This window comes from Poromitra crassiceps (genome assembly GCF_964638095.1).
Source record: "Poromitra crassiceps genome assembly, chromosome: 1".
NCBI lineage: Eukaryota > Metazoa > Chordata > Actinopteri > Beryciformes > Melamphaidae > Poromitra > Poromitra crassiceps.
In genome coordinates, this window is record NC_139623.1 from 77960577 (window position 1) to 77972761 (window position 12185).

At 41.0% G+C, this 12185-nt stretch overlaps 1 protein-coding gene across 1 annotated transcript; it reads left to right on the forward strand.

The window, feature by feature from the left end:
• Positions 1-128: 128 nt before the first annotated feature.
• Positions 129-5563, forward strand: ccdc169 (coiled-coil domain containing 169; the record flags this gene model as incomplete). The annotated part of the gene is made up of 7 exons (XM_083658393.1): positions 129-205; positions 495-577; positions 833-943; positions 1183-1223; positions 2109-2207; positions 4459-4512; positions 5450-5563. 7 exons carry the CDS (start codon positions 129-131, stop codon positions 5561-5563), a joined length of 579 nt encoding a protein of 192 aa, XP_083514519.1.
• Positions 5564-12185: the final 6622 nt, after the last annotated feature.

The window sequence follows — 12185 nt, forward strand, 5'->3', positions numbered from 1 at the left end:
CCTACTCTGGTTGACTGGCTCTGATTGGTCTAAACCCAGCCAGCCACTCGTCATGCCAACAGGAAGTGGTGGTCTGTTTCCATGGCAACCAACCGAAACAAACTTCTCTTCACTTGATGGCAGCAAACATGATTGGAGATGCCGACTACAGTAAATACGATTTAGCACGCCTTCAGGCAGAGCTTGAACAAGAGACTGAATTGAAGTAAGTTTTATTATTGTATTCCCTTAGGCAAACAATTTAATGTACCTGTCTGGATTTTTTTTTTACTAACTTAACTTTACCACTATTCCTTCAGATGTTGTAGTTGTCATAGACTGTGTTGCAGAGTTGATTGCTCTATTGCTGACAAAAATGTGTTATTGTAAATCGCTTTGGATAAAAGCGTCTGCCAAATGACGTAATGTAATGTAATGGAGGCGTTGCCAATGCAATAACAGGTTAGCTTTAGCCTTTAGGCCTAATCGTAATACTGTCTGACTGTTGATTATAGAGAGATGCTTGAAGAGTCTGTCTCTGATCTGAGGAGCACCATGTGTGAGCTTCAAGAAAGACTGCATAGCGTTGACGGGGAGGGTGAGTGACACATCTGTTTGTTAGGCATCGATTTAATAGAATACAACATCTTTCATCTTGGTCTATTAGGCCTATGACTTGAAGGTTGCCAAGCACTGATTTAATTAGTATCTATTAGTGTCTTGCAATCAATAATGTAGTCTATGATGTATTTTCCTTCCCAAGTAGCCTACCATTATAGTGCCAGCTCATCAAACACTGAACTGCACACTGTTATAATTGTATGAGTCACTGTGTATCCCCTGATCGTACCAGGCAATGAGTGGAAGACCAGATATGAGACACAGATAGAGCTTAACGGACAGCTGGAAAGACAGATCTCCATCATTCGTGAAAGACTGCAGGACTTACGAGGAAACTCCATGGGTAAGAGGTCACAGGTCAATCTGATGCCAGCTTTCTTTCTCAAAATTATTTGGCGATCCAAATAAAATCTGAGACCCATCTATGGCTCCCGAGTCCCGACCCAGTGTTTGGGAATGACTGCTCTATAGACCATCGTCACACACATTGACTGTGTGTGTGTGTGTGTGTGTGTGTGTGTGTGTGTGTGTGTGTGTGTGCGTGCACGTGCATGTGTGCGTCTGTGTGTGTGTGTTTTGCAGATCGATTGGCTTCTATCCGATCCTATGAGGAAATGCCAGCAGTGAGTGGAATTTCTTTTTTGTGTGTGAGGATTTTCCAAGAGCAGATTAACGTGAGATAAGTGTATAGCAGTAGCACACACATGTACCAGCAGAGAGCGCTAGAGGGATGGAGTTAGGGCAGAAGGGCGAGACGGAGAGGCTTGTGCTGCCAGCTGCAGCTCTCCATCCTCCTGTTGATGTAGGCTTTAATCACAGCACAGTAATCACTGGATTACAAACCATGGGAGAGTAATGCACACTAATTACAGTGCTTAAACACTCAGGACATGCACATACACACGTATAAAGTTGTGTGTGTGTGCGTGTGTGTGTGTGCGCGCATGCTCGGGAGTGTGCGTGTCCATGTGCAAGGCAGAACTAACAGATGCTGATTAGTTTTTGCAGGGAGTGATGGTGATCTGCAAGATCATTGGGATGGATGCCTTTTAGACAAACAGAGAGAGATGCTAATTGGTTTATGTTTAAATCTGTGCATTGAGTAAATATGAGGAACACAGTTTGAAAAGGAAGCATGTGATCTACAGCAAGAAGCAACATTAACATACCGGCCGATACTGTGATATTCATTAGTGTACTCAAACCCAGAAGTGAACCACATACTACTGTGTCTGTTGGTCTGAAATGTAGCCTTTTATCGTAACTCAGCTCTATCTATTGTTGTATCTTATATCCTATATCATGTAGCAGTTGGATGATGCATGGTCCTAATCTATTTCTCTGATGCCTTTGATGCATTATCTGCTCTGTTGTTTGCTCACATTAGATACATGTAAATGAATACAGTTAGGCCTATAATTCAACTACAGTTTTATTCGCAATTTGATCATTTACCAAAAAAAGAAAAGGTACTACATACACTTGTTAACTGTAACACTTTGCCGCAGGATACACTGAGACAGCGCCTGACGCTTCTGACCAATGAGAAGACTGAGCTGCAGAGTCAGCTGATGGATGGTCGTCTCACAATTGAGCAAGAAGGAAAGGTGTGTGCATCTCTCTGTGTGTAGTATTGCCGAGGGTTGCAATGTCTGCTGGTCCAGTTTTATTACTTCTCAGATAAGCAGCTCTTCATAATCCCAGGTAGCCTACAACAACAATGTCACCATTACCAATGACTAGGGGTGTCACGATACACTCAGTTCACGATACGATACGTATCACGATACTGGGTTCACGATAACGATACGATACGATATGATTTTAACAATATTTTTTTAAACTTGAATAATGACAATATATGACTGGAAAAGTAGTATTTTATTTGAAATGCACAAATACAAAACATGCTGTTGTGGGAAATTGTTATTACATGTTTTATTATTAAAACATGAGATTGGAGATAAGGCTTATCTTGAAATAGAATGAGTTACACCATCACTTAGATTTACTTTGAACTAAAAGGTTTCTCAGCAGTATAAATTCTCATTATGCATCTTTTTCTTCAAACTCAAACAAGACTTTTCTTAGTCTATTTTTAATGCATCTTCAGTTTTTCCTGTCAAGTAAACAGTTTTGCCAGAAACTCAATTGAATGGTTTCTCTCCTGTATAACTTCTCATGAACTACTTTCCACACATTGAACTTCAACAAACAAAGACGTTTACGGTAGTCTATTTAAAAAAAAAAAAAAAAAAAAAAAAAACGCGATATGAGATTTCATCTCAACGATACATATCGTGACGTTTTACTATCGCGAAATTTCGTGGGACGATATATTGTGACACCCCTACCAATGACTAATTAATCATGACTAATTATTCATTAATGAAGGATTGAGAAAGATTTGCCTGTAATCTTTGTTCCCATTGTTGCTGTTTTAACACGTTGAGTGCCAAGGACGAGATATCTCGGCTTACATAATCCAACCGTTGAGTGCCAAGGACGAGATATCTCGGCTTACATAAACATTTTTTTTTTTTGACGGTGGGACATCGATCAACCCCTTTTACGTCTCCTACACCAGAATTGGAGGTATTGAATGTGTATAATCTATTTTACCGACCCACTGAGTGTCGACATGTCTCTCCACAGTAGAAGAGGCGACCCAAAACTGGACGGAAAAGCGCGAGGAAGCCGTTCTCATACTGTAAAATTGATGGCGAAAACGCTTTCACTTTCGCGCTGATGCACAGCGGTGGCAACGGTGGGGGGTTGCAAGAATAGATTGGATGCACACTTTGAAACACGCAGCATAAATATGACCAGAATCGCATCAAAGCTCTCAACCAAAACTCCACGAAACGAGCGAGTCCACCCAGACTTCCTCAAACAGCGGCCGCTCAAACAGGCAGCAGCCAGGCAGCAGCAACTTCGTTGTGACACGCCCGCTGGAGAGCCAGGGAGGCAGGAGGAGAACACACACGGAGGGAGGAGTTGGAAGCAGAGGGGGGTTTCCTGCTGTTATGGAGGAAATTACTGTTCAAAACTATTGTTTAGATGTCTGACTCTTACTGATGCCAAAAATGAATGGTTAAAGTGACTGTTCTATCGAATTTCACAAAAAGCCGTTTATCTCTGAATAATTTTTCTGACGCTGAAACCATGCTGTATTCAACTGCTAATGCTTACATAACTACTAACTCTACAAACTAACTCTTTTAGACAGAGAAAGCACACATTCTATTAGTTCTTTTTAGATGATTGGTGTTCACGAAGTCTTAACAGAAAAGAATCCTCGGCTCTTGTAAAATGAGCCAGAATCCTCAAAAAAAAACCTGGCAGAACCTACCTACAGCATTGAAAAAAGGGCTGGCAGTCAATGTGTTAACAACCATCGATGCAAGATTGAAGCTATACCTTTGTCCTAAACACTGCTGCGATTGGACCAGTACTTTGGTTGATCAACTTGGTTCTTTGTTTATTGTTCTGCTGCACACAGCAAAATTATCAGTTGAATGAAGGTTTAATAAACGTTAATAAACTTTAATAAACTTGAAGGTTTACCACACAGCATTTGCACCCTGTAATCCTTGTTTGCTCAGTAACACCAAAGACCTCCTGAAGCCCCCCCCCATATACACAGGCAGCAAACACACAAGAAACAATGCATCCATGCATGAGCATTATGTACAGTCAGATACAAACAGTGTAATCCATAGATATGTTTTCTGAATAGGTCTCTCTTGAGATTTACCTGTTTAAATAAATGTTACTACAACAACAACAATGATAATAATAATAACAATAACAATAATAACAATAAGTGAAATACTTTGTCTGTTTCTTTCATATCAGGCATTTCATAAAACCAATGACGAGAGGCGTGCGTATCTATCAGAAATCGCTAAGGTAAGCATTCCCATCCCTCCTTGTAAACACAATCATTGAGAGAACATTGTGGAGAGAGCAGGCTGGTGCTCTCTTTCAGGCCTAGTTATGCTTTCTCATTCATCCTCTAGATCAGGGATACTCAACTTGCTTTGCCCGGGGGCCACTTTTGTGAAATGATAGAAGGCCAGGGGCCAGTTAATAAACAAACAATATAAATCTTTCTGTAGCAGATTGTAGGTTTTTGGGGTGTCAGCCGGAGTTTAGTCTGACAATGTTGTGCACACCGGATAGTTAGTTAGGTTAAGTACATACATAAGTGCCTGGGTAGCGAGCAGACGGCGGTATTTGACAATTTAGCAGCTAAAACATAGATTATTGAAAGATATTCCATATTCCAGACTGAAATGCTAAAACAAAAGTATTGGCCAGAATGACATGAACATTTGGACACTTATTCAGCGGGTATCTTGCATGTTGCGTTCAGGTGCACTGTAAAACAAAAAAACAAACAAAAACATTTTATTTTATTTTATTTTTTTGCAATTCCATCGCGGGCCACACAGGGGGCGCCCGCGGGCCGCATGTGGCCCGCGGGCCACAAGTTGAGTATCACTGCTCTAGTGCCTCTCTCTCACTCCCTCGGTCTCTCTCTCTCTCTCTCACTCCCTTGGTCTCTCTGTCTCTCTCTCTCTCATTACATAATAGGCGAGACTCTGCTCAACCAAAAAGTCAGTCAAGGACTTTCCAGCTTGCACTATGTGGTAACAGTGCTGGCTCCCTGCAGTGCTGCTGATACCTGCAGCGTTTTGAAATAAATCTTTTATCATCTTAAGTGGCAACTTGTAATTTGCTTGCTGTGAACAGACAGGGCAGGCACACATGCATTACAGACCCAGCTAAACACAATGATTATGCATCTGGAGTGCAATTACTCATGAATTCTCTGCTGCCACAGCTGTCCTCCACCCTTGAAGCGACCAGGAGGCAGTACTTCACCCAGCCACAGGGGGCGGCAGAGAGCAAACAGAGGAGGTCAGTGAGGCACAGTGCCTGCCACAACAGAGGTTGAATGAAAGCGGCACTAGCCACGGAACCTATTAAGAAGGAAGAGAAATAACTCACGTCACAGCATTCAAATTTTGCATTGGAATCAGGCTTGAGAGGGACCATGGGCGCAGACAAGATGGCAGCATCTCCGTACGGAGATCTCAACAGTGGAAGTTGGTCTTCTTTGTCTCGTTTTTGCGTTGACATCTGCATTGGCATTGTGCATGTGCGTAGTTCACTTGTAGGAGAAAAGCTTTTTTTTAGATGGTCTATGCAGGAAAGGCAAGAACAGAAGGCAAAAGGATTTTATAGCAGTCAAATAACTTACATAGTAGATTAAGGATATTTTAAAAAGTTGGAAAATATCAACATCCTATCCTGATGATGATGATGATGATGGACACTTTACACGAGGACGGTTTCCTATGGAAACGGGGAATTATTTTATCGTTAGTGCCTCCCGTTAAGACGGCGACGGCGAATTCGCGCTTAGGAAACGACACATTTTGAAACCACCCTCTAGAGTGGAATTGTTTGATATGCTTCCCGCTGAGCGCTCCATGTAATCGCTTTGGAACGGCATATTTCAGAAACTCTGACGTGCCTGCACAGGCGACACACGCAATTACGCCATAGCCGTGCGCGAGTTGGCAACCAAATAAAACGTCAGTATGAATGAAGTTTGGCAACATTCAGAATTAAGCTACACTGCGGCCAACTTCAGTTACATGTTCAGAACGTTACTGCTGCGAGGAGCCGATGGCTGTACCCGGTCGGCATTTAACGTTAGTTACAAAAGCACGTCGACAGTATTTTCTCACTGCCAGTAGCCTACAGTAGGGTTTGACAGATAGCTAGTCCGACCGGTGTCAGCACAGTCAGTGCTCCCGGTCCTTGCTGCTCGTTAAAGATTTCCAATAGGCGTTATTCTGATAAACTGGTCACATATATGTTACGTTCTCACCCGACAAATATTAAAACTTTAAAACAGTTTGGGGGTTTTTTAGCTTGAAAACAGCTTTTTGGCAAGTCTAAATGACTGCGGTAGGCGTATTCTCTTCCTTGTTTAAAACCGGAAAGACGATTACGAAATTACGTCATGCAGCAGCCTCCTTGTATGGGCAAAGAATAAGGTGATCACACTGCCACCTAGCGACCTGGCATGTACATCACGGCGTTTTAAAAATTCAACGGCGCTCATGTAAACAGGGAGAAGGTGTGAAGGAAAAGGTGTGAAGGAAACGCTATTGTGTCGTTTCTTTCAGAAACTGTCCTCGTGTAAAGGGCCCCGGAGAAGGGCTGATGATGAATACATTAACTCCTCATGAAGCGAACTGAATACATTTTTTAAGTAATGCTTTGGCTTATCATACAAGGGTTTCATGATTCGATACAACCATGATTGGCTAATAAATAAAACTGATATTGATTTTTCCTATCGGTAAAATGTGGGAACAAAATTTGTTGGAAAAGAGGATTGCTCTAGACCGGCTCAGGGCCTGCAGGTAGGCTATGTACACAACGTTACTTGTTCATACAAGAAGAAGACAAACTTCCGCTGAAGAGAGCGGGGGCAACTTCCACTGTTGAGATCTCCATACAGAGATGCCACCATCTTGCCAGACTTTTGGGACAGTTCTATTGAAGTGAATTGGGCGGGCAGGAAAGTCTCACTATAAACCATCATATCTGTCGTTTCACCCTTGTTTGAAAAATGCTTCGACCAGATTAAAGAAAACACATTACGTGATCTTGACTGTCATATATATCTTTTATCTAAATGTGATCATTGCTCTGTCCAGCAGCTGCATATAGCCCAACTCAAGCTCCTGTTTAGTCCAAGATCGAGCTAGATTAGCTACCTACAGTATCGATATCACTGGCACCTCCCTCACATGGTTTAGATCTTACCTCTCCGGCCGTACTCACTTTGTCCAACTCAAACACTTCAGATCACAGTCCCTTCCAGTCTCTAGCGGAGTTTCCCAGGGCTCTGTCTTGGGCCCCCTCCTATTTATTGCGTATACCTCCTACCTCTTGGCCATATCTTCAGGAAATACGGCATCCAAAATGCGGATGACACCCAGCTCTACCTTTCCACCAAACCCACTTCCACTCTCCCACCCACTTCCCTTTCCGACTGCTTACTGGAAATCAAATCCTGCTTCTCATCGAACTTTCTCAAACTAAACGGTGATAAAACAGAGGGTTCTTCTCATTGGCTCCAAGTTCACTCTGGCTAAACCTGACAATTTCTCTCTAACCATTGATAACTCCACACAGAGTCCCCCCTCCCCATGGGTGTCATCCTCGACAGCACCCTATCTTTTGAAGCCCACATACATCAATAACATTATTCGGTCTGCCTACTTCCACCTCCGCAATATTAACCATCTCCGCCCGTCGCTTACACCCAACAGCACCGGTATTCTCATCCACGCCCTGGTTACATCCCATACTGACTATTGCAATTCCATCCTCTTTGGTCTTCCTCACAAGTGTCTGAGTAAGTTCCAACTGGTCCAAAACTCAGCCGCCCCGTATCATTACCAGAACTCCTTCCATAGACCATATCACTCCAGTTCTTCAACAACTCCATTGGCTCCCCGTTAAATACCATATTAATTTCAAAATTCTGCTTCTCACCTTTAAGGCCCTTCATAATCTTGCACCTTCTTATCTCTCAGTCTGAACTCCTTCACACCTACACTCGCACTCTCCGATCCTCCTCTGCCTTCTAACTCACTGTACCCTCTGCCCGCCTGACCACCATGGGGTCTAGAGCCACCCGTCGTTGGAACTCTCTCACAAGACATCAGTCAAATTGACTGTCTCTCCAACTTCAAATCCTGTCTGAAAATGCACCTTTTAAACATTGCGTAATCTGTGTGATCATTCTTTTTACCTAATTGTTGTTGCATCAAGGTCAAGTCAAGTAAGTCAAGTTTATTTGTATAGCCCTAATTCACAAGCATGTCTCAGAGGACTTCACAGAAAATATGTCTAGCTAAATCTAGCTGACACAACAACAGCAATTACAGTAGTAATAATAACAATATTGAACAATTATATGATAGAGAAAGGGGAGAAAAGGGGGGTGGAATGTGGGGGAGGAGAGAACAGGGAAGGGAGGAGATGGGGAGGGAACATGGGAATGTGGGGGAGGGGAGAGCAGGGAAAGGGAGGAGGTGGGGGGGAGCAAGGGAGGGAGAGTGGAGGCAATGTGGGGGAGGAGAGATCAGGAAAGGGAGGAGGTGGGGAAGGAGCAGGGGAGGGAGAGCAGGGGGAATGTGGGGGAGGAGAGAGGAGAGCAGGAAAGGGGAAGAAACAATTTACCTTTTTCTCAGCTAGACACCGAACATATTCCAGAATTGATTACATCTTGATATCATCCAAAATTACTCATCTGGTACAGACATCAAAAATTGTATACATGTCTATGTCTGACCACCACGCAACTTTATGTACAATGGGATTCAATAACACTAAAAAACGTGCCCCAAGATGGAAATTTAATCTAACACTCTTACAGAATGAAAAATATTGTGAACAATTCATATTAGAATTACATGCCTTTTTTGATATCAACATTAATTCTGTGAGTGATGTAAGATATTTATGGGACGCTACCAAAGGCTTCATTAGAAATAACACCATAGCATTTGCTTCTGGCCTTAATAAACGTAATCTCAAAAAGATTATAGATTTAGAGCATACTCAAACTAGAATAATTACAGAACAACAGATTTACTTTACTCCAGAGAAAGAAATTGAATTATCCAAGGTCAAAGCTGAATTAAACACCTTACTTACACAAAGGGCTGAATTCCTAGTACATAGAACAAGACAAAATGAGTACTTGGATGGTAGCCGACCTAGTTATTTATTGGGTAGTAAAATACGTGAAAATGACCGGTTGGCTGACATTTCATCTATTATGTCCAGTGATGGAGTCCTATTGTATGACCCCAGTTTAATTAATCGAGAGTTTCAGCTGATTTATACAAATCTATACTCATCCAAAGAACAATGCACAAGAAATCACCTAGACATGTTCTTTGAAGGGCTGAGTATAGCAACACTTTCTAGTGAAGAAGCTAAATCTTTGGACTCCCCAATAACCTTAAACGAATTATATGCTGCATTGAAAGATATGAACAAGGGAAAATCCCCAGGACTAGATGGTATCCCCCCTGAGGTTTACCTCAAATTCTGGCATGAATTAGGTCCTCTTTTATTGCAGATGATACAAACTGCCATACAAAAAGGAGAATTTCACAAAGATGTAAATACTGCATTAATTTCAGTTTTGCATAAGAAAGGCAAAGATCCTAAATTATGTTCAAATTGGCGTCCTCTATCTCTTATTAATTCTGATATCAAATTATATGCAAAGGTCTTGGCTCGCCGTCTCGAGATAGTACTGCCGAAATTGGTACACCCAGACCAGACAGGCTTTGTCAAGCATAGATTGTCTTCGGACAATATAAGACGTCTACTCCACACCATACATTTAGGACAAACTTTAACATCACCATGTGCAGTACTGTCTGTAGACGCTGAAAAAGCCTTTGACAACCTCCAATGGTCATATCTATGGTATACAATGCAGCATATGGGGTTTGGGATGGATTTTATAAATATGTTCAAAACTCTTTATTCTAATCCTATGGCTATGGTCCTTACAGGGAACCAATGCTCTCCTCAATTTGCTATTGCAACAGGTTCTCGTCAAGGCTGCCCAGCTTCAGGATCGCTTTTTATTTTATCATTAGAACCACTAGCCCAAAAAATAAGAAACTCCCAAGAAGTGAAGGGGATACCTTTGAAAGGCACCATTCAAAAGACTTCTCTTTATGCTGACGATTTATTAATATACCTCAACCAAACACCAACCTCTCTCTTAGCAGTATTAAATATTGTCAAAGAATATGGATTTATATCTGGGTACAAGATCAATTTAGAGAAGTCATCCCTACTCCCTTTAAATGATGTAATGAATGACTACTGATACACATCTTTTAGGTATACCAGTAGTTTCACACTTTAAATACTTGGGACTTAATATTTATTCCTCCGTGGATAAAACAGTCTCAAAAAATTATAAAAAACTCTCAAAAGCCTTTGCAGACGATCTAGAAAGATGGTCAAAGTTCTCCCTATCATTTGCTGCTCGACTTTCTATCGTAAAAATGAACTTACTTCCTAGAGTTATTTTTTATATCAGTATGTTACAAATGCCCCCCTCAAGTGGTTACTGGAATAGACTACAGGCCCTTGTCCAAAAATTTATATGGAGAGGACAAAACCCAAGAATTAAATCTACTACACTTCAGAGAGATAACAGATCTGGAGGTTTAAATGTCCCCAATTTTGAGTGGTATTATTTAGCCTTTGTTGTCCGTTCCTTGAAAAAATGGTTGGAAGAAGATTCAACGACACCCTGGCTTCAGCTAGAAAAACACATTATTTTACCATATACTTTCAAAGATCTGTTGTTCTCAGGTTTTTCATATGGATACTGCATTACCCACTTTGGGCCTATTATAGGCCATCTGATCAAAGCATGGCAACACGTCATCAAGCTTGGTCAATGGGAAACAAAATGGCACAAGGACACACCAATATTCAATAATAATATATTACAAATAGGGGGACGGCCTGTAAGATTCCCAAAGTGGCAAAAATGCGGTATTTATACTATTTCAGATATATTTAAAGATGACGGCCTAAGGTCATTCCAGGATTTGAAAGAAATATTTAATTTACCAGGTTCCTCATTCTTTTTTTATTTACAGTTACGCACTGCTATGCGAACATATGGGGTTCCATGGAGTCAATCAATGCCCACTCACCCACTTGTAGAAATTATAACAAATTTTAAACTTCACAGGGGCTTTGTCTCAAATCTATATAGAAAAATTCAACAAAAATCAGGTGTTTCATTGGGTATTGTTACTGTGTGGAATATAGACCTCAAAAACTATGAACAGAACATAGATTGTAGGAGAGTTTGGAGCAACATTTCTTTCACATCAAGTAATTATAACTATCAGTTGCTGAATTATAAGTTTATTCACAGATTTTATTTAACTCCAAGAAAACGGTGCCAACTCAAACTGACTTCAAGCCCCTTATGTTTATTTTGTTCACAAAATGAAATTGGAACATATGTACACATGTTTTGGGAATGCCCAGGCGTCCATATGTTTTGGACACAAGTGGCTAGAGCAATATCAGCTATAATGAATGTAACCATACCTTGTTTTCCAAATATTTTCATTTTGAATGATGATTCCTCTCTTACTTTATCATGTCATCAGAAAAAGACAATGTTCTGTGCAGTAACAGCAGCTAAAAAAATAGTAGCAATGAGATGGAAACATCCGCAAGATTTAAATGTACGATATTGGCTTTTCCTGTTTTATAACATTCTGTCCTTAGAAGTGTCAATAAGCAGAATACGGGGTATGAAGACGGAAATAATTGAAGCTCTTACTCTAGTAATGGAGAGAGTAAATTCTCAATTATAGCCACATTTGTTGCATAAATTATCAGGTGAATGTGGATTGTATGTACAATTTATTTTATTTGTCATTTACACCAACTTTACTTTATTTTAATTTTGGGGGAAGAAATGAGAA